This window comes from Salmo salar, chromosome ssa05, assembly GCF_905237065.1.
Source record: "Salmo salar chromosome ssa05, Ssal_v3.1, whole genome shotgun sequence".
Lineage (NCBI taxonomy): Eukaryota > Metazoa > Chordata > Actinopteri > Salmoniformes > Salmonidae > Salmo > Salmo salar.
Window position 1 is genome coordinate 88,000,407 of NC_059446.1, and position 24,610 is coordinate 88,025,016.

Genomic DNA, 24,610 nt, shown 5'->3' on the forward strand with positions numbered 1-24,610 from the left:
TCTGAAACACTAACCTTTTCCCTGTAGACTGTTAGTGTAATAATTCTGGAGCTGTTCTGAAACACTAACCTTTTCCCTGTAGACTGTTAGTGTAATACTTCTGGAGCTGTTCTGAAACACTAACCTTTTCCCTGTAGACTGTTAGTGTAATACTTCTGGAGCTGTTCTGAAACACTAACCTTTTCCCTGTAGACTGTTAGTGTAATACTTCTGTCCAGAGCTGTCTACTCTATTCTGTACCCCTCTCCTCTACTTTCATCTCCTCTCCTCTCCTCTCTCTCCTCTCTCCCCTGGCATTGTTAGTAGATTAGAGATGTCAATGGAACTTGACCCGAGGAAAGCCTGCTGACCCCTAGTGACCCCTGGTGATCTCTGGAACCCCTACACGTGGTCCTAGTGACCGCTGGTGATCTCTGGAACCCCTACACGTGGTCCTAGTGACCCCTGGTGATCTCTGGTAACCCCTACATGTGGTCCTAGTGACCTCTGGTGATCTCTGGAACCCCTTCACATGGTCCTGGTGATCTCTGGAACCCCTTCTGGTGGTCCTAGTGACCCCTGGTGATCTCTGGAACCCCTTCTGGTGGTCTTAGTGACCCCTGGTGATCTCTGGAACCCTTTCACGTGGTCCTAGTGACCCCTGGTGATCTCTGGAACCCCTTCTGGTGGTCTTAGTGACCCCTGGTGATCTCTGGAACCCCTTCTGGTGGTCTTAGTGACCCCTGGTGATCTCTGGAACCCCTACACGTGGTCCTAGTGACCCCTGGTGATCTCTGGAACCCCTTCTGGTGGTCTTAGTGACCCCTGGTGATCTCTGGAACCCCTTCACGTGGTCCTAGTGATCCCTGGTGATCTCTGGAACCCCTTCTGGTGGTCCTAGTGACCCCTGGTGATCTCTGGAACCCCTTCACGTGGTCCTAGTGACCGCTGGTGATCTCTGGAACCCCTATACGTGGTCCTAGTGACCCCTGGTGATCTCTGGTAATCCCTACACGTGGTCCTAGTGACCCCTGGTGATCTCTGGAACCCCTACACGTGGTCCTAGTGAATGTGGTGATCTCTGGAACCCCTTCACGTGGTCCTAGTGACCCTTGGTGATCTCTGGAACCCCTTCTGGTGGTCTTAGTGACCCCTGGTGATCTCTGGAACCCCTTCACGTGGTCCTAGTGACCCCTGGTGATCTCTGGAACCCCTTCTGGTGGTCCTAGTGACCCCTGGTGATCTCTGGAACCCTTTCACGTGGTCCTAGTGACCGCTGGTGATCTCTGGAACCCCTACACGTGGTCCTAGTGACCCCTGGTGATCTCTGGTAATCCCTACACGTGGTCCTAGTGACCCCTGGTGATCTCTGGAACCCCTACACGTGGTCCTAGTGACCCCTGGTGATCTCTGGAACCCCTTCACGTGGTCCTAGTGACCCCTGTTGATCTCTGGAACCCCTACACGTGGTCCTAGTGACCCCTGGTGATCTCTGGAACCCCTACACGTGGTCCTAGTGACCCCTGGTGATCTCTGGAACCCCTACACGTGGTCCTAGTGACCCCTGGTGATCTCTGGTAATCCCTACACGCGGTCCTAGTGACCCCTGGTGATCTCTGGAACCCCTTCACGTGGTCCTAGTGACCCTTGGTGATCTCTGGAACCCCTTCTGGTGGTCTTAGTGACCCCTGGTGATCTCTGGAACCCCTTCACGTGGTCCTAGTGACCCCTGGTGATCTCTGGAACCCCTTCTGGTGGTCCTAGTGACCCCTGGTGATCTCTGGAACCCTTTCACGTGGTCCTAGTGACCGCTGGTGATCTCTGGAACCCCTACACGTGGTCCTAGTGACCCCTGGTGATCTCTGGTAATCCCTACACGTGGTCCTAGTGACCCCTGGTGATCTCTGGAACCCCTACACGTGGTCCTAGTGACCCCTGGTGATCTCTGGAACCCCTTCACGTGGTACTAGTGACCCCTGTTGATCTCTGGAACCCCTACACGTGGTCCTAGTGACCCCTGGTGATCTCTGGAACCCCTACACGTGGTCCTAGTGACCCCTGGTGATCTCTGGTAATCCCTACACGCGGTCCTAGTGACCCCTGGTGATCTCTGGTAACCCCTACACGTGGTCCTAGTGACCCCTGGTGATCTCTGGTAACCCTTACACGTGGTCCTAGTGACCCCTGGTGATCTCTGGAACCCCTACACGTGGTCCTAGTGACCCCTGGTGATCTCTGGAACCCCTACACGTGGTCCTAGTGACCCCTGGTGATCTTTGGAACCCCTACATGTGGTCCTAGTGACCCCTGGTGATCTCTGGAACCCCTACATGTGATGCTAAGCAGTGGCACTGAGACTGATTACTCTCAGGGATCACCTCCGCTGGATCCTAGAGGATCACCTCCACTGGACCCTAGAGGATCACCTCCACTGGACCCCGGAGGATCGCCTCCACTGGACCGCGGAGGATCGCCTCCACTGGACCGCGGAGGATCGCCTCCACTGGACCCCGGAGGATCGCCTCCACTGGACCCCGGAGGATCGCCTCCACTGGACCCTGGAGGATCGCCTCCACTGGACCCCAGAGGATCGCCTCCACTGGACCTAGAGGATCACCTCCACTGGCCCTAGAGGATCACCTCCACTGGACCCCTAGAGGATCACCTCCACTGGACCCCGGAGGATCACCTCCACTGGACCCCGGAGGATCGCCTCCACTGGACCCCTAGAGGATCACCTCCACTGGACCCCGGAGGATCACCTCCACTGGACCCCGGAGGATCGCCTCCACTGGACCCCTAGAGGATCACCTCCACTGGACCCCGGAGGATCACCTCCACTGGACCCCGGAGGATCACCTCCACTGGACCCCGGAGGATCGCCTCCACTGGACCCCTAGAGGATCACCTCCACTGGACCCCGGAGGATCACCTCCACTGGACCCCTGGAGGATCACCTCCACTGGACCCCGGAGGATCACCTCCACTGGACCCCTAGAGGATCACCTCCACTGGACCCCGGAGGATCACCTCCACTGGACCCTAGAGGATCACCTCCACTGGACCCCTAGAGGATCACCTCCACTGGACCCCGGAGGATCGCCTCCACTGGACCCCTAGAGGATCACCTCCACTGGACCCCGGAGGATCACCTCCACTGGACCCTAGAGGATCACCTCCACTGGACCCCTAGAGGATCACCTCCACTGGACCCCTAGAGGATCACCTCCACTGGACCCCGGAGGATCACCTCCACTGGACCCCTAGAGGATCACCTCCACTGGACCCCTAGAGGATCACCTCCACTGGACCCCTAGAGGATCACCTCCACTGGACCCCTAGAGGATCACCACCACTGGACCCCTAGAGGATCACCTCCACTGGACCCCTAGAGGATCACCTCCACTGGACCCCTGGAGGATCACCTCCACTGGACCCCTAGAGGATCACCACCACTGGACCCCTAGAGGATCACCTCCACTGGACCCCTAGAGGATCACCTCCACTGGACCCCTAGAGGATCACCTCCACTGGACCCCTAGAGGATCACCTCCACTGGACCCCTAGAGGATCACCTCCACTGGACCTAGAGGATCACCTCCACTGGACCCCTAGAGGATCACCACCACTGGACCCCTAGAGGATCACCTCCACTGGACCCCTAGAGGATCACCTCCACTGGACCCCTAGAGGATCACCTCCACTGGACCCCAGAGGATCACCTCCACTGGCCCTAGAGGATCACCTCCACTGGACCCCTAGAGGATCACCTCCACTGGACCCCGGAGGATCACCTCCACTGGACCCCGGAGGATCGCCTCCACTGGACCCCTAGAGGATCACCTCCACTGGACCCCGGAGGATCACCTCCACTGGACCCCGGAGGATCGCCTCCACTGGACCCCTAGAGGATCACCTCCACTGGACCCCGGAGGATCACCTCCACTGGACCCCGGAGGATCACCTCCACTGGACCCCGGAGGCTCACCACCACTGGACCCCTAGAGGATCACCTCCACTGGACCCCGGAGGATCACCTCCACTGGACCCCGGAGGATCGCCTCCACTGGACCCCTAGAGGATCACCTCCACTGGACCCCGGAGGATCACCTCCACTGGACCCCTAGAGGATCACCTCCACTGGACCCCTAGAGGATCACCTCCACTGGACCCCTGGAGGATCACCTCCACTGGACCCCTAGAGGATCACCTCCACTGGACCCCTAGAGGATCACCTCCACTGGACCCCTAGAGGATCACCTCCACTGGACCCTAGAGGATCACCTCCACTGGACCCCTAGAGGATCACCTCCACTGGACCCCTGGAGGATCACCTCCACTGGACCCCTAGAGGATCACCTCCACTGGACCCCTAGAGGATCACCTCCACTGGACCTAGAGGATCACCTCCACTGGACCCCTAGAGGATCACCTCCACTGGACCCCTAGAGGATCACCACCACTGGACCCCGGAGGATCACCTCCACTGGACCCCTAGAGGATCACCTCCACTGGACCCTAGAGGATCACCTCCACTGGACCCTAGAGGATCACCTCCACTGGACCCCTAGAGGATCACCACCACTGGACCCCGGAGGATCACCTCCACTGGACCCCGGAGGATCACCTCCACTGGACCCCTAGAGGATCACCTCCACTGGACCCCGGAGGATCACCTCCACTGGACCCCTAGAGGATCACCTCCACTGGACCCCGGAGGATCACCTCCACTGGACCCCTAGAGGATCACCTCCACTGGACCCCGGAGGATCACCTCCACTGGACCCCTAGAGGATCACCTCCACTGGACCCCTAGAGGATCACCTCCACTGGACCCCTGGAGGATCACCTCCACTGGACCCCCTAGAGGATCACCTCCACTGGACCCCTAGAGGATCACCTCCACTGGACCCCTAGAGGATCACCTCCACTGGACCCCTAGAGGATCACCTCCACTGGACCCCTAGAGGATCACCTCCACTGGACCCCGGAGGATCACCTCCACTGGACCCCTAGAGGATCACCTCCACTGGACCCCTAGAGGATCACCTCCACTGGACCCCTAGAGGATCACCTCCACTGGACCCCTAGAGGATCACCTCCACTGGACCCCTAGAGGATCACCTCCACTGGACCCCTAGAGGATCACCTCCACTGGACCCCTAGAGGATCACCTCCACTGGACCCCTAGAGGATCACCTCCACTGGACCCCTAGAGGATCACCTCCACTGGACCCCTAGAGGATCACCTCCACTGGACCCCTAGAGGATCACCTCCACTGGACCCCGGAGGATCACCTCCACTGGACCCCTAGAGGATCACCTCCACTGGACCCCTAGAGGATCACCTCCACTGGACCGCGGAGGATCGCCTCCACTGGACCCCTAGAGGATCACCACCACTGGACCCCTAGAGGATCACCTCCACTGGACCCCTAGAGGATCACCTCCACTGGACCCCTAGAGGATCACCACCACTGGACCCCTAGAGGATCACCACCACTGGACCCTAGAGGATCACCTCCACTGGACCCCTAGAGGATCACCTCCACTGGACCCCTAGAGGATCACCTCCACTGGACCCCTAGAGGATCACCTCCACTGGACCCCTAGAGGATCACCTCCACTGGACCCCTAGAGGATCACCTCCACTGGACCCCTAGAGGATCACCTCCACTGGACCCCGGAGGATCACCTCCACTGAATCCCAGGTCACTGGTTGATAGGACAGCAGTGTATTTACCAATGCACCCTGGAGTTGTCGAATGTCCACTGAACAGATTCTTACATTGAATCCTCATAAATTAATTTGTTATCCGACAATAGATACAGTAACTACAGTCAGAAGTTCTGAAGTTATTCCACAGAACGATGTTCATTGAATCCAGACTGAGGATGTCCTGGATCCTCTCATCAGTGTGACTGACTATCACGGCCTGGACACAGATCTAAGCCAGGTCTTACAGGAGGAATGTACAGGATACTCTTTTCAGTGTGACTGACTATCACGGCCTGGACATAGATCTATGCCAGGTCTTACAGGAGGAATGTACAGGATACTCTTATCAGTGTGACTGACTATCACGGCCTGGAGAGGATGCATTTTAGCAGTAGGAGAGGAGATTATTCAGCTACAGATTAGTAGCCGTCTCTGAGGCCAGCGTAAAATCTCTTCCTCCCTCCTACCCTCTCTCTCTCTCTCTCTCTCTTTTCTCTCTCTCTCTCTCTGCCTTTCTCCCCTCCTACCCTCTGTAAGAGTTGGTCTGTAGGGGTCTCTCGCTATATCTCCCCTCCTACCCTCTCTCTCTCTCTCTCCCCTCCTTCTCTCGCTCTCTCTCTCTCTCCCTCCTCTCTCTCTCTCTCTCTCTCTCTCCCCTCCTTCTCTCTCTCTCTCTCTCCCCTCCTCTCTCTCTCTCTCTCTCTCTCTCCTCCTTCTCTCTCTCTCTCTCTCCCCTCCTCTCTCTCTCTCTCTCTCTCTCTCTCTCTCTCTCCCCGTCAGAGGTATCTCTGCTGGGGCCTCTCAGCCTGTGGTTGTTTTGATAGCGTGCTGCGCTCCAGGCAGGCTTCAGCTTGTTTATGAAAATGGTGGAATCGATCTGACCCACCGTCTGGCTTTCTATGAGCCTCGTCCTGTCTAGTTTCCTCTGATCAGTCTAGTCTGGTTTCCTCAGATCAGTCTGGTCTGGTTTCCTCTGATCAATCTAGTCTGGTTTCCTCAGATCAGTCTGGTCTGGTTTCCTCAGATCAATCTGGTCTGGTTACCTCAGATCAGTCTAGTCTGGTTTCCTCTGATCAGTCTGGTCTGGTTTCCTCAGATCAGTCTGGTCTAGTTTCCTCTGATCAGTCTAGTCTGGTTTCCTCTGATCAGTCTGGTGTGGTCTCCTCTGATCAGTCTGGTTTCCTCTGATCAGTCTAGTCTGGTCTCCTCTGATCAGTCTGGTCTGGTTTCCTCAGATCAGTCTGGTCTGGTTTCCTCTGATCAGTCTGGTCTGGTTTCCTCTGATCAGTCTGGTCTGGTTTCCGCTGATCAGTCTGGTCTGGTTTCCTCTGATCAGTCTGGTGTGGTTTCCTCTGATCAGTCTGGTCTGGTTTCCTCTGATCAGTCTGGTCTGGTTTCCTCTGATCAGTCTGGTCTGGTTTCCTCTGATCAGACTGGTCTGGGTTCTTCTGATCAGTCTGGTCTGGTTTCCTCTGATCAGTCTGGTGTGGTCTCCTCTGATCAGTCTAGTCTGGTTTCCTCTGATCAGTCTGGTCTGGTTTCCTCTGATCAGTCTGGTCTGGTTTCCTCTGATCAGTCTAGTCTGGTTTCCTCTGATCAGTCTAGTCTGGTTTCCTCTGATCAGTCTGGTCTGGTTTCCTCTTCCTCTACTCAGTCTGGTCTGGTTTCCTCTGATCAGTCTGGTGTGTTTTCCTCTGCTCAGTCTAGTCTGGTTTCCTCCTGATCAGTCTGGTCTGGTTTCCTCCTGCTCAGTCTGGTCTGGTTTCCTCCTGATCAGTCTGGTCTGGTTTCCCCTGATCAGTCTGGTGTGGTCTCCTCTGATCAGTCTGGTGTGGTCTCCTCTGATCAGTCTGGTCTGGTCTCCTCTGATCAGTCTGGTCTGGTTTCCTCTGATCAGTCTGGTCTGGTTTCCTCTGATCAGTCTGGTCTGGTTTCCTCTGATCAGTCTGGTCTGGTTTCCTCTGATCAGTCTGGTCTGGTTTCCTCTGATCAGTCTGGTCTGGTTTCCTCAGCTCAGTCTGGTCTGGTTTCCTCTGATCAGTCTGGTCTGGTTTCCTCTGATCAGTCTGGTCTGGTTTCCTCTGATCAGTCTGGTCTGGTTTCCTCTGCTCAGTCTGGTCTGGTTTCTCCTGATCTCTCTCTCTCTCTCTTTCTCTCTCTCTCTCTCTCTCTCTCTTTCTCTCTCTCTCTCTCTCTCTCTCTCTCTCTCTCTCTCTCTCTCTCTCTCTCAATTCAATTTCCTCGGTCTCTCTCTCCTCGCTCTCTTTCCTCTCTCTCTCTTTTTCTCTCTCTCTCTCTCTCTCTCTCTCTCTGTATTTCCCCTCTACTTCTCTGTTCTTTTCCTTCTCTCTTTCTACTTAGTTTTACTCTCCTGTAAGACTCAGTTCACAGTTCATGTTGGTTTAGAACCAGCCTCCCACCACCACCACAGTGGGGCTGTCTTCCTCTGTGAGTGTCTGTCTCTGTGAACAATAGCCTGCAGCAGCAGCAGCAGCCAGGTCTGTGTGCTTAGGTAAGGTTATGTTAGGTGTGGTGCTGTGTCCATTGTCCAGGGGCCTTGGTTTAATCCCTGCTCTGAGCTCTGTCTACACACACACACACACACACAACCACACACACAATCACAAGCACATACGCACACGCACACACACAAGCACACACACCAGCACACACACACACACACACACACACACACACACACACACACACACACACACACACACACACACACACACACACACACACACACACACACACACACACACACACACGAGGTCTGTGAAGCCTATCATCCAACCCACCCTGAGTGTGTAACTTTAACAGTGGTCATGGCAGGGTTTTACTACAGCCCTGCACCGTTCAGATGCATCATTACTGTCAACATGACACTGATTGACTGTGTGTATTTGACGTGATGATATGCAGTTAAGATTGCATCTTGGCAGCAGGTCTTGCATCATCTCTGTAGTCTCTGCTGGACTGAGCATGCAGTGTTAACACATGGCCCTAGAGTCATTGTCTACAGTCTTAACACATGGTCCTAGAGTCATTGTCTACAGTCTTAACACATGGTCCTAGAGTCATTGTCTACAGTCTTAACACATGGTCCTAGAGTCATTGTCTACAGTCTTAACACATGGTCCTAGAGTCATTGTCTACAGTCTTAACACATGGTCCTAGAGTCATTGTCTACAGTCTTAACACATGGTCCTAGAGTCATTGTCTACAGTCTTAACACATGGCCCTAGAGTCATTGTCTACAGTCTTAGCATGGCCCTAGAGTCATTGTCTACAGTCTTAACACATGGTCCTAGAGTCATTGTTTACAGTCTTAACACATGGTCCTAGAGTCATTGTCTACAGTCTTAACATGGTCTATGAAGAAGAGCACCAGCAGAGCTAACTAGCTGTGTAGAATGTGTTGTTTATGTTCCTCTTTATCACAGTATCATTATCTCAGATCTACTTATAACTGGAGTTATCCCATATCTACTATGGAGTATATCTACCTATAACTGGAGTTATCCCATATCTACCTATAACTGGAGTTATCCATTATCTCAGATCTACCTATAACTGGAGTTATCCCATTATCTCAGATCTACCTATAACTGGAGTTATCCATTATCTCAGATCTACCTATAACTGGAGTTATCCCATTATCTCAGATCTACCTATAACTGGAGTTATCCCATTATCTCAGATCTACCTATAACTGGAGTTATCCCATTATCTCAGATCTACCTATAACTGGAGTTATCCATTATCTCAGATCTACCTATAACTGGAGTTATCCCATTATCTCAGATCTACCTATAACTGGAGTTATCCATTATCTCAGATCTACCTATAACTGGAGTTATCCCATTATCTCAGATCTACCTATAACTGGAGTTATCCCATTATCTCAGATCTACCTATAACTGGAGTTATCCCATTATCTCAGATCTACCTATAACTGGAGTTATCCCATTATCTCAGATCTACCTAGAACTGGAGTTATCCATTATCTCAGATCTACCTAGAACTGGAGTTATCCAGACTACTGTAAGGACAGATATCAGAGAGACAGAGTACTGTTAGGACAGATATCAGAGAGACAGAGTACTGTTAGGACAGATATCAGAGAGACAGAGTACTGTTAGGACAGATATCAGAGAGACAGAGTACTGTAAGGACAGATATCAGAGAGACAGACTACTGTAATAACAGATATCAGAGAGACAGAGTACGTATTGACAGATATCAGAGAGACAGAGTACTGTTAACAGATATCAGAGAGACAGAGTACTGTTAGGACAGATATCAGAGAGACAGAGTACTGTAAGGACAGATATCAGAGAGACAGACTAGTGTAATAACAGATATCAGAGAGACAGAGTACTATTAGGACAGATATCAGAGAGACAGAGTACTGTTAGGACAGATATCAGAGAGACAGAGTACTGTTAGGACAGATATCAGAGAGACAGAGTACTGTTTGGACAGATATCAGAGAGACAGAGTACTGTATTGACAGATATCAGAGAGACAGAGTACTGTAAGGATAGATATCAGAGAGACAGACTACTGTTAGGACAGATATCAGAGAGACAGACTACTGTTAGGACAGATATCAGAGAGACAGAGTACTGTATTGACAGATATCAGAGAGACAGAGTACTGTATTGACAGATATCAGAGAGACAGAGTACTGTATTGACAGATATCAGAGAGACAAACTACTTTTGACAGATATCAGAGAGACAGAGTACTGTAAGGATAGATATCAGAGAGACAGACTACTGTATTGACAGATATCAGAGAGACAGAGTACTGCAAGGATAGATATCAGAGAGACAGACTACTGTTAGTACAGATATCAGAGAGACAGAGTACTGTTAGGACAGATATCAGAGAGACAGAGTACTGTTAGGACAGATATCAGAGAGACAGAGTACTGTAATAACAGATATCAGAGAGACAAACTACTGTATTGACAGATATCAGAGAGACAGAGTACTGTATTGACAGACATCAGAGAGACAGACTACTGTATTGACAGATATCAGAGAGACAGGGTACTGTATTGACAGATATCAGAGAGACAGAGTACTGTAATAACAGATATCAGAGAGACAGAGTACTGTTAGGACAGATATCAGAGAGACAGAGTACTGTATTGACAGATATCAGAGAGACAGACTACTGTAATAACAGATATCAGAGAGACAGAGTACTGTAATAACAGATATCAGAGAGACAGAGTACTGTATTGACAGATACCAGAGAGACAGAGTACTGTATTGACAGATATCAGAGAGACAGACTACTGTTAGGACAGATATCAGAGAGACAGAGTACTGTAAGGATAGATATCAGAGAGACAGAGTACTGTTAGGACAGATATCAGAGAGACAGAGTACTGTTAGGACAGATATCAGAGAGACAGAGTACTGTTAGGACAGATATCAGAGAGACAAACTACTGTATTGACAGGTATCAGAGAGACAGAGTACTGTTAGGACAGATATCAGAGAGACAGACTACTGTATTGACTGATATCAAAGAGACAGAGTACTGTTAGGACAGATATCAGAGAGACAGAGTACTGTTAGGATAGATATCAGAGAGACAGAGTACTGTAATAACAGATATCAGAGAGACAGAGTACTGTATTGACAGATATCAGAGAGACAGAGTACTGTTAGGATAGATATCAGAGAGACAGAGTACTGTAATAACATATCAGAGAGACAGAGTACTGTAATAACAGATATCAGAGAGACAAACTACTGTATTGACAGATATCAGAGAGACAGAGTACTGTATTGACAGATATCAGAGAGACAGAGTACTGTTAGGACAGATATCAGAGAGACAGAGTACTGTTAGGACAGATATCAGAGAGACAGAGTACTGTTAGGACAGATATCAGAGAGACAGAGTACTGTTAGGACAGATATCAGAGAGACAGACTACTGTAATAACAGATATCAGAGAGACAGAGTACTGTTAGGACAGATATCAGAGAGACAGAGTACTGTTAGGACAGATATCAGAGAGACAGAGTACTGTTAGGACAGATATCAGAGAGACAGAGTACTGTAATAGGACAGATATCAGAGAGACAGAGTACTGTAATAGATAGATATCAGAGAGACAGAGTACTGTTAGGACAGATATCAGAGAGACAGAGTACTGTTAGGACAGATATCAGAGAGACAGAGTACTGTTAGGACAGATATCAGAGAGACAGAGTACTGTTAGGACAGATATCAGAGAGACAGAGTACTGTTAGGACAGATATCAGAGAGACAGAGTACTGTTAGGACAGATATCAGAGAGACAGACTACTGTTAGGACAGATATCAGAGAGACAGAGTACTGTTAGGACAGATATCAGAGAGACAGATGGATAATAAACGAGTGACTGAATTATACAATTAGTCATGCCTCTGCTTTCTCACAGCACCTCTCAGCAGGCTGCAGCTATTGGCTGGCTTAGACATGGGTTGACCTCTTTCATTCTTCACTCATTTCCTCTTCCTCATTATATCTAATCCAATACAACTGCTAATGTGATGTTCTCTAGTGGGACGGGCCTAGATACGCCTCAGTGGCCATGTTTGTCAATGTTTGTATACTCTGTGAGGGAGAGGAGTGAACGTGACTGAGAACACGTGATTCAAATATGCTTTTACATTCACAGTTCACAGCTAGGCTTATATTGTAGATGTGTACCTTTTGGTCTTGGATATTCAGCAAGTCTGAATAAAGACTTATAAAGACATTTGAGGTAGGCTAAATGAGGATTTTCAGGTGGACTACAAGGACGGACTCTGTTGGTAGGCCTTCTGGAATACAATAACTATGACACAGGAGGCTCTATCTGGCTGGTAGGCCTTCTGGAATACAGTAACTATTACACAGGAGGGACCAGCTGGATGGTAGGCCTTCTGGAATACAGTAACTAGGACACAGGAGGGACCAGCTGGCTGGTAGGCCTTCTGGAATACAGTAACTATTACACAGGAGGGACCAGCTGGCTGGTAGGCCTTCTGGAATACAGTAACTATTACACAGGAGGGACCAGCTGGATGGTAGGCCTTCTGGAATACAGTAACTAGGACACAGGAGGGACCAGCTGGCTGGTAGGCCTTCTGGAATACAGTAACTATGACACAGGAAGAACCAGCTGGCTGGTAGGCCTTCTGGAATACAGTAACTATGGCACAGGAGGGACCAGCTGGCTTGTAGGCCTTCTGGAATACAGTAACTATGACACAGGAAGAACCAGCTGGCTGGTAGGCCTTCTGGAATACAGTAACTATGACACAGGAAGAACCAGCTGGCTGGTAGGCCTTCTGGAATACAGTAACTATGACACAGGAGGGACTAGCTGGCTGGTAGGCATTCTGGAATATAGTAACTATGACACAGGAGGGACCAGCTGGCTGGTAGGCCTTCTGGAATATAGTAACTATGACACAGGAGGGACTAGTTGGCTGGTAGGCCTTCTGGAATACAGTAACTATGACACAGGAAGGACCAGCTGGCTGGTAGGCCTTCTGGAATACAGTAACTATGACACAGGAGGGACCAGCTGGCTGGTAGGCCTTCTGGAATAGAGTAACTATGACACAGGAGGGACTAGCTGGCTGGTAGGCCTTCTGGAATACAGTAACTATGACACAGGAAGAACCAGCTGGCTGGTAGGCCTTCTGGAATACAGTAACTATGACACAGGAAGAACCAGCTGGCTGGTAGGCCTTCTGGAATACAGTAACTATGACACAGGAAGTACCAGCTGGCTGGTAGGCCTTCTGGAATACAGTAACTATGACACAGGAGGGACCAGCTGGCTGGTAGGCCTTCTGGAATACAGTAACTATGACACAGGAGGGACCAGCTGGCTGGTAGGCCTTCTGGAATACAGTAACTATGACACAGGAGGGACCAGCTGGCTGGTAGGCCTTCTGGAATAGAGTAACTATGACACAGGAGGGACCAGCTGGCTGGTAGGCCTTCTGGAATACAGTAACTATGACACAGGAAGAACCAGCTGGCTGGTAGGCCTTCTGGAATACAGTAACTATGACACAGGAAGAACCAGCTGGCTGGTAGGCCTTCTGGAATACAGTAACTATGACACAGGAAGAACCAGCTGGCTGGTAGGCCTTCTGGAATACAGTAACTATGACACAGGAGGGTCTAGTTGGCTGGTAGGCCTTCTGGAATACAGTAACTATGACACAGGAGGGACCAGCTGGCTGGTAGGCCTTCTGGAATACAGTAACTATGACACAGGAGGGTCTAGTTGGCTGGTAGGCCTTCTGGAATACAGTAACTATGACACAGGAGGGACCAGCTGGCTGGTAGGCCTTCTGGAATACAGTAACTATGACACAGGAGGGACCAGCTGGCTGGTAGGCCTTCTGGAATACAGTAACTATGACACAGGAGGGACCAGCTGGCTGGTAGGCCTTCTGGAATACAGTAACTATGACACAGGAGGGTCTAGCTGGCTGGTAGGCCTTCTGGAATACAGTAACTATGACACAGGAAGAACCAGCTGGCTGGTAGGCCTTCTGGAATACAGTAACTATGACACAGGAGTGTCTAGTTGGCTGGTAGGCCTTCTGGAATACAGTAACTATGACACAGGAGGGACCAGCTGGCTGGTAGGCCTTCTGGAATACAGTAACTATGACACAGGAGGGTCTAGCTGGCTGGTAGGCCTTCTGGAATATAGTAACTATGACACAGGAGGGACCAGCTGGCTGGTAGGCCTTCTGGAATACAGTAACTATGACACAGGAGGGTCTAGCTGGCTGGTAGGCCTTCTGGAATATAGTAACTATGACACAGGAGGGACCAGCTGGCTGGTAGGCCTTCTGGAATACAGTAACTATGACACAGGAGGGTCTAGCTGGCTGGTAGGCCTTCTGGAATACAGTAACTATGACACAGGAGGGACCAGCTGGTTGAAATGTGTCAGTCAGCCTGAGGGTCAGACAGACAGAGGGGCAGCCTCTCTCCTCTCTCTGTCCACAACTACTGCCAAGCCTCAGGAGCTCTGTCTGTCTACCTGCCTGGATTAGTCTGGCCATGCTGCATGGTTCCTGGCTGTGTGTGTCTGTGTGTGTCTGTGCGTGTGTGTGTGTGTGTGTGTGTGTGTGTGTGTGTGTGTGTGTGTCTGTGTGTCTGTGCGTGTCTGTGCGTGTCTGTGCGTGTCTGTGTGCGTGTGCGTGTGCGTGTGCGTGTGTGTGTGTGTGTATGTTTTCCCCATTCCATATGTATATACTGTATTCTAGTCAAGGCCCTCCTATTCAGCTATTGCTCCACATATACTATTCTATCCACGTATTCTACAGATATACTATATATTATATCAATATACTGTCCATAATGTCTATACATCCATCACGTATTCTACAGATATACTATATATTATATCAGTATACTGTCCATAATGTCTATACATCCATCACGTATTCTACAGATATACTATATATTATATCAGTATACTGTCCATAATGTCTATACATCCATCACGTATTCTACAGATATACTATATATTATATCAATATACTGTCCATAATGTCTATACATCCATCACGTATTCTACAGATATACTATATATTATATCAGTATACTGTCCATAATGTCTATACATCCCATCACGTATTCTACAGATATACTATATATTATATCAGTATACTGTCCATAATGTCTATACATCCATCACGTATTCTACAGATATACTATATATTATATCAATATACTGTCCATAATGTCTATACATCCCATCACGTATTCTACAGATATACTATATATTATATCAGTATACTGTCCATAATGTCTATACATCCATCACGTATTCTACAGATATACTATATATTATATCAGTATACTGTCCATAATGTCTATACATCCCATCACGTATTCTACAGATATACTATATATTATATCAATATACTGTCCATAATGTCTATACATCCATCACGTATTCTACAGATATACTATATATTATATCAATATACTGTCCATAATGTCTATACATCCCATCACGTATTCTACAGATATACTATATATTATATCAATATACTGTCCATAATGTCTATACATCCCATCACATATTCTACAGATATACTATATATTATATCAGTATACTGTCCATAATGTCTATACATCCATCACGTATTCTACAGATATACTATATATTATATCAATATACTGTCCATAATGTCTATACATCCCATCACGTATTCTACAGATATACTATATATTATATCAATATACTGTCCATAATGTCTATACATCCCATCACGTATTCTACAGATATACTATATATTATATCAGTATACTGTCCATAATCTCTATACATCCCATCACGTATTCTACAGATATACTATATATTATATCAATATACTGTCCATAATGTCTATACATCCCATCACGTATTCTACAGATATACTATATATTATATCAATATACTGTCCATAATGTCTATACATCCATCACGTATTCTACAGATATACTATATATTATATCAATATACTGTCCATAATGTCTATACATCCCATCACGTATTCTACAGATATACTATATATTATATCAATATACTGTCCATAATGTCTATACATCCCATCACGTATTCTACAGATATACTATATATTATATCAATATACTGTCCATAATGTCTATACATCCATCACGTATTCTACAACACAAAGCATTTCACTAGACCCGCAGTAACATCTGCTAAATATGTGTATGCGACCAATAGCATTTGATTTGATTTGTGTGTGTTTGTTTGTCTGTGTGTGTATTAATTCACAGTATGGTATGCACGTGTGTGCGTGTGCGTGTGCATGTGCGTGTGTGTGTGTGTGTGTGTGTGTGTGTGTGTGTGTGTGTGTGTGTGTGTGTGTGTGCACATTTGTAACGTGTGTATCCGGTGTGAACCAGCTTCACTTTCCAGTCGTTTTTGTAATGGAATGCTAGACAACCATGTTCCATGTTGTTTGAACACTTCCTGTTTCAAAGGACATGAGAAGGAGAAGAAGTGGATGATATGTTCATGAACGTACATTCTTCTACCTTTGAATCCAGGCCCATATTCATAAAGGGTCTCAGAGTTAAGAGTGCTGATCCACGATCAGGTACCACCGTCCATAAAATCATATTTGTTATGATCACAAAGGCAAAACTGATCCCAGATCAGCATTTTCACTCTGAGATGCTTCATGATATGATTCTATTCTGAAGCCATACTCTTAAATGATGACTCAGCACTGAGGGGTTGTGTTTGAACAGAGGCAGGTTGGAAAAGATCCCTGTCCATTCATTGTAGAACGAAGCTATTTTTACACAGCCTTTACACAGACATACAGTTACAGAGACTGTGTCCCAATTGGCACGCTATTCCCTACATAGTGCATTGCTTTCGACCAGAGCCCTATGGGACTAGGGTGGCATTTGAGATGCAGCCTCAGTCAGTATTCTGATCTTTCATTATCCTCCTCATCCATCCATTATCCTCCTACAGTATCTCATCCATCCATTATCCTCCTACAGTATCTCATCCATCCATTATCCTCCTACAGCATCATTCATCCATTATTTTCCTGCAGTATATCATATATCCATTATCCTCCTACGGTATTTCATCCATCCATTATCCTCATACGGTACCTCATCCATCCATTATCCTCTTACCGTATCCATGATCCTCTTACAGTATCCATCCATTATCCTCCTACAGTATCTAGTCCATCCATTATCCTCATAGAGTACCTCATCCATCCATTATCCCCTACAGTATCTCATATATCCATTATCCTCCCATGGTATCTCATCCATTATCCTCATACAGTAGTTCATCCATCCATTATCTTACTACAATAACTTATCCATCCATTATCCTTCTACAGTACCCCACCCATCCATTATCGTCCTACAGTACCTCGTCCATCCATTATCCTCCTACAGTACCTCATCCATCCATTATCCTCTTACAGTATCTCATCCATCCATTATCCTCCTACAGTATCTCATCCATCCAGAGTAGTATTTACCAGACAGGTCTGAAACACTACTGTGATTGACAGCTGTATTATATCTGATAACATGAACCCTGACCCATCCAGAGTAGTATTTACCAGACGGGGTCTGAAACACTACTGTGATTGACAGCTGTATTATATCTGATAACATGAACCCTGACCCATCCAGAGTAGTATTTACCAGACAGGTCTGAAACACTACTGTGATTGACAGCTGTATTATATCTGATAACATGAACCCTGACCCATCCAGAGTAGTATTTACCAGACAGGTCTGAAACACTACTGTGATTGACAGCTGTATTATATCTGATAACATGAACCCTGACCCATCCAGAGTAGTATTTACCAGACAGGTCTGAAACACTACTGTGATTGACAGCTGTATTATATCTGATAACATGAACCCTGACCCATCCAGAGTAGTATTTACCAGACAGGTCTGAAGCACTAGTGTGATTGACAGCTGTATTATATCTGATAACATGAACCCTGACCCATCCAGAGTAGTATTTACCAGACAGGTCTGAAACACTACTGTGATTGACAGCTGTATTATATCTGATAACATGAACCCTGACCCATCCAGAGTAGTATTTACCAGACAGGTCTGAAGCACTAGTGTGATTGACAGCTGTATTATATCTGATAACATGAACCCTGACCCATCCAGAGTAGTATTTACCAGACAGGTCTGAAACACTACTGTGATTGACAGCTGTATTATATCTGATAACATGAACCCTGACCCATCCAGAGTAGTATTTACCAGACAGGTCTGAAACACTACTGTGATTGACAGCTGTATTATATCTGATAACATGAACCCTGACCCATCCAGAGTAGTATTTACCAGACAGGTCTGAAACACTACTGTGATTGACAGCTGTATTATATCTGATAACATGAACCCTGACCCATCCAGAGTAGTATTTACCAGACAGGTCTGAAACACTACTGTGATTGACAGCTGTATTATATCTGATAACATGAACCCTGACCCATCCAGAGTAGTATTTACCAGACAGGTCTGAAGCTGTATTATATATCATGATTTCTATGTGTTTTAATCTTCTCTTTCAGATTGAACACAACTTCAATTATCTGGAGATACAAGGGATCACCTGTAACAAGCCCACACAGGTCAGAACACCACCTCTCTGGCTATACCATGTAACGCTCCAACAAATGGTTCATTATCTGACCATGAATCATCTGGTAGTCAATCATTTATCTGAATCAGGGATCATAGTATTATTACTGCTTGGAATGTGTGTGACAATCACCGTTATATAATATTACTGAGGGTTACTATATGATATTACTGAGGGTTACTATATGATATTACTGAGGGTTACTATATGATATTACTGAGGGTTACTATATGATATTACTATATGATATTACTGAGGGTTACTATATGATATTACTATATGATATTACTGAGGGTTACTATATTATATTACTGAGGGTTACTATATGATATTACTGAGGGTTACTATATGATATTACTATATGATATTACTGAGGGTTACTATATGATATTACTGAGGGTTCTTTGATATTACTGAGGGTTACTATATGATATTACTATATGATATTACTGAGGGTTACTATATGATATTACTATATGATATTACTGAGGGTTACTATATGATATTACTATATGATATTACTGAGGGTTACTATATGATGTTACTATATGATATTACTATATGATGTTACTGAGGGTTACTATATGATGTTACTGAGGGTTACTATATGATATTACTGAGGGTTACTATATGATGTTACTATATGATATTACTGAGGGTTACTATATGATATTACTGAGGGTTACTATATGATATTACTGAGGGTTACTATATGATATTACTGAGGGTTACTATATTATATTACTGAGGGTTACTATATGATATTACTGAGGGTTACTATATGATGTTACTATATGATATTACTGAGGGTTACTATATTATATTACTGAGGGTTATTATATGATAGTACTGAGGGTTACTGAGGGTTACTATATAATATTACTGAGGGTTACTATATTATATTACTGAGGGTTACTATATGATGTTACTGAGGGTTACTATATGATATTACAATATGATATTACTGAGGGTTACTATATGATGTTACTATATGATATTACTATATGATATTACTGAGGGTTACTATATGATATTACTGAGGGTTACTATATTATATTACTGAGGGTTACTATATTATATTACTGAGGGTTACTATATGATATTACTGAGGGTTACTATATGATGTTACTATATTATATTACTGAGGGTTACTATAACATATTACTGAGGGTTACTATATGATGTTACTATATTATATTACTGAGGGTTACTATATGATGTTACTATATTATATTACTGAGGGTTACTATATGATATTACTGAGGGTTACTATATGATATTACTGAGGGTTACTATATGATATTACTGAAAGTTACTATATGATGTTACTATATTATATTACTGAGGGTTACTATATGATGTTACTATATTATATTACTGAGGGTTACTATATTATATTACTGAGGGTTACTATATGATATTACTGAGGGTTACTATATGATATTACTGAGGGTTACTATATGATGTTACTATATTATATTACTGAGGGTTACTATATTATATTACTGAGGGTTACTATATGATATTACTGAGGGTTACTATATGATGTTACTGAGGGTTACTATATGATGTTACTGAGGGTTACTATATGATGTTACTATATGATATTACTGAGGGTTACTATATTATATTACTGAGGGTTATTATATGATAGTACTGAGGGTTACTGAGGGTTACTATATAATATTACTGAGGGTTACTATATTATATTACTGAGGGTTACTATATGATGTTACTGAGGGTTACTATATGATATTACAATATGATATTACTGAGGGTTACTATATGATGTTACTATATGATATTACTATATGATATTACTGAGGGTTACTATATGATATTACTGAGGGTTACTATATTATATTACTGAGGGTTACTATATGATATTACTGAGGGTTACTATATGATGTTACTATATTATATTACTGAGGGTTACTATATGATATTACTGAGGGTTACTATATGATATTACTGAGGGTTACTATATGATATTACTGAGGGTTACTATATTATATTACTGAGGGTTACTATATGATATTACTGAGGGTTACTATATGATGTTACTATATTATATTACTGAGGGTTACTATATTATATTACTGAGGGTTACTATATGATATTACTGAGGGTTACTATATGATGTTACTATATTATATTACTGAGGGTTACTATAACATATTACTGAGGGTTACTATATGATGTTACTATATTATATTACTGAGGGTTACTATATGATGTTACTATATTATATTACTGAGGGTTACTATATGATATTACTGAGGGTTACTATATGATATTACTGAGGGTTACTATATGATATTACTGAAAGTTACTATATGATGTTACTATATTATATTACTGAGGGTTACTATATGATGTTACTATATTATATTACTGAGGGTTACTATATTATATTACTGAGGGTTACTATATGATATTACTGAGGGTTACTATATGATATTACTGAGGGTTACTATATGATGTTACTATATTATATTACTGAGGGTTACTATATTATATTACTGAGGGTTACTATATGATATTACTGAGGGTTACTATATGATGTTACTATATTATATTACTGAGGGTTACTATATGATGTTACTATATTATATTACTGAGGGTTACTATATGATGTTACTATATTATATTACTGAGGGTTACTATATGATGTTACTATATTATATTACTGAGGGTTACTATATGATATTACTGAGGGTTACTATATGATGTTACTATATTATATTACTGAGGGTTACTATAACATATTACTGAGGGTTACTATATTATATTACTGAGGGTTACTATATGATATTACTGAGGGTTACTATATTATATTACTGAGGGTTACTATATGATGTTACTATATTATATTACTGAGGGTTACTATATGATATTACTGAGGGTTACTATATGATGTTACTATATTATATTACTGAGGGTTACTATATGATATTACTGAGGGTTACTATATGATGTTACTATATTATATTACTGAGGGTTACTATATTATATTACTGAGGGTTACTATATTATATTACTGAGGGTTACTATATGATATTACTGAGGGTTACTATATGATGTTACTATATTATATTACTGAGGGTTACTATATTATATTACTGAGGGTTACTGTATGATATTACTGAGGGTTACTATATGATGTTACTATATTATATTACTGAGGGTTACTATATGATATTACTGAGGGTTACTATATGATGTTACTATATTATATTACTGAGGGTTACTATATGATATTACTGAGGGTTACTATATGATGTTACTATATTATATTACTGAGGGTTACTATATTATATTACTGAGGGTAACTATATTATATTACTGAGGGTTACTATATGATATTACTGAGGGTTACTATATGATGTTACTATATTATATTACTGAGGGTTACTATATGATATTACTGAGGGTTACTATATGATGTTACTATATTATATTACTGAGGGTTACTATATTATATTACTGAGGGTTACTGTATGATATTACTGAGGGTTACTATATGATGTTACTATATTATATTACTGAGGGTTACTATATGATATTACTGAGGGTTACTATATGATGTTACTATATTATATTACTGAGGGTTACTATATGATATTACTGAGGGTTACTATATGATGTTACTATATTATATTACTGAGGGTTACTATATTATATTACTGAGGGTTACTATATTATATTACTGAGGGTTACTATATGATATTACTGAGGGTTACTATATGATGTTACTATATTATATTACTGAGGGTTACTATATGATATTACTGAGGGTTACTATATGATGTTACTATATTATATTACTGAGGGTTACTATATGATATTACTGAGGGTTACTATATGATGTTACTATATTATATTACTGAGGGTTACTATATTATATTACTGAGGGTTACTGTATGATATTACTGAGGGTTACTATATGATGTTACTATATTATATTACTGAGGGTTACTATATGATATTACTGAGGGTTACTATATGATGTTACTATATTATATTACTGAGGGTTACTATATGATATTACTGAGGGTTACTATATGATGTTACTATATTATATTACTGAGGGTTACTATATTATATTACTGAGGGTAACTATATTATATTACTGAGGGTTACTATATGATATTACTGAGGGTTACTATATGATGTTACTATATTATATTACTGAGGGTTACTATATGATATTACTGAGGGTTACTATATGATGTTACTATATTATATTACTGAGGGTTACTATATTATATTACTGAGGGTTACTGTATGATATTACTGAGGGTTACTATATGATGTTACTATATTATATTACTGAGGGTTACTATATGATATTACTGAGGGTTACTATATGATGTTACTATATTATATTACTGAGGGTTACTATATGATATTACTGAGGGTTACTATATGATGTTACTATATTATATTACTGAGGGTTACTATATTATATTACTGAGGGTTACTATATTATATTACTGAGGGTTACTATATGATATTACTGAGGGTTACTATATGATGTTACTATATTATATTACTGAGGGTTACTATATGATATTACTGAGGGTTACTATATGATGTTACTATATTATATTACTGAGGGTTACTATATGATATTACTGAGGGTTACTATATGATGTTACTATATTATATTACTGAGGGTTACTATATTATATTACTGAGGGTTACTATATGATATTACTGAGGGTTACTATATGATGTTACTATATTATATTACTGAGGGTTACTATATGATATTACTGAGGGTTACTATATGAATTTACTATATGATATTACTGAGGGTTACTATAACATATTACTGAGGGTTGTTGTTCATGTTTGTATTGTATAGCTGACGGTGGACTATGAGAGAGGTGTTGTGTCTCTGAAGCTGACCTCTACAGAAGAGGTGAATGAGGTGGTGGCTCACATAGGGATCTGTCTACAGAGGATATGTCCTGGTCTATCACCACTGTGAGTACACACAAGCACACTCGTGCACAAACACCCACGAACGAACGCACACACACTCGCACACAGAGTCAATGACCTTTAGTTTCCACTGACCTTTCTTTCCTATTCACATTATTTTTCCATTCCCCTTCTCTCTCTCTTTCTTTGTCTCTCTCCCTCTCTCCTCCCTCTCTCTCCCTCTCTCCTCCCTCTCTCCCCTGTCTCTCTCCCCCTCTCCTCCCCCTCTCCTCCCTCTCTCCCCTATGTCTCTCCCTCTCTCCTCCCTCTCTCTCCTGTCTCTCTCCCTCCTCCCTCTCTCCCCTGTCTCTCCCTCTCTCCCCTGTCTCTCTCTCCCCTGTCTCTCTCTCCCCTATCTCTCTCCCTCTCTCCTGTCTCTCTCTCTCTCCCCTATCTCTCTCCCTCTCTCCTCCCTCTCTCCCCTATCTCTCTCCCTCTCTCCTCCCTCTCTCCCCTGTCTCTCTCCCTCTCTCCTCCCTCTCTCCCCTGTCTCTCTCCCTCCCTCCTCCCTCTCTCCCCTGTCTCTCCCTCTCTCCTCCCTCTCTCCCCTATCTCTCTCCCTCTCTCCTCCCTCTCTCCCCTGTCTCTCTCCCTCTCTCCCCTGTCTCTCTCCCTCTCTCCTCCCTCTCTCCCCTGTCTCTATCCCTCTCTCCTCCCTCTCTCCCCTATGTCTCTCCCTCTCTCCTTCCTCTCTCCCCTATGTCTCTCCCTCTCTCCTT

General features: G+C 44.2%; 1 protein-coding gene across 5 annotated transcripts in view; it reads left to right on the forward strand.

Moving 5' to 3' along the window:
• Nucleotides 1-24,610, forward strand: part of LOC106598556 (F-actin-uncapping protein LRRC16A) — a 294,757-nt gene that overhangs the window by 61,949 nt on the left and 208,198 nt on the right. For all 5 annotated transcript variants that reach the window (XM_045719317.1, XM_045719314.1, XM_045719318.1 and 2 more), the window contains exons 4-5: nucleotides 18,832-18,891; nucleotides 23,773-23,894. In XM_045719317.1, the coding sequence (XP_045575273.1) occupies nucleotides 18,832-18,891; nucleotides 23,773-23,894 (182 nt within the window). The remainder of the gene's footprint in view (nucleotides 1-18,831; nucleotides 18,892-23,772; nucleotides 23,895-24,610) is intronic.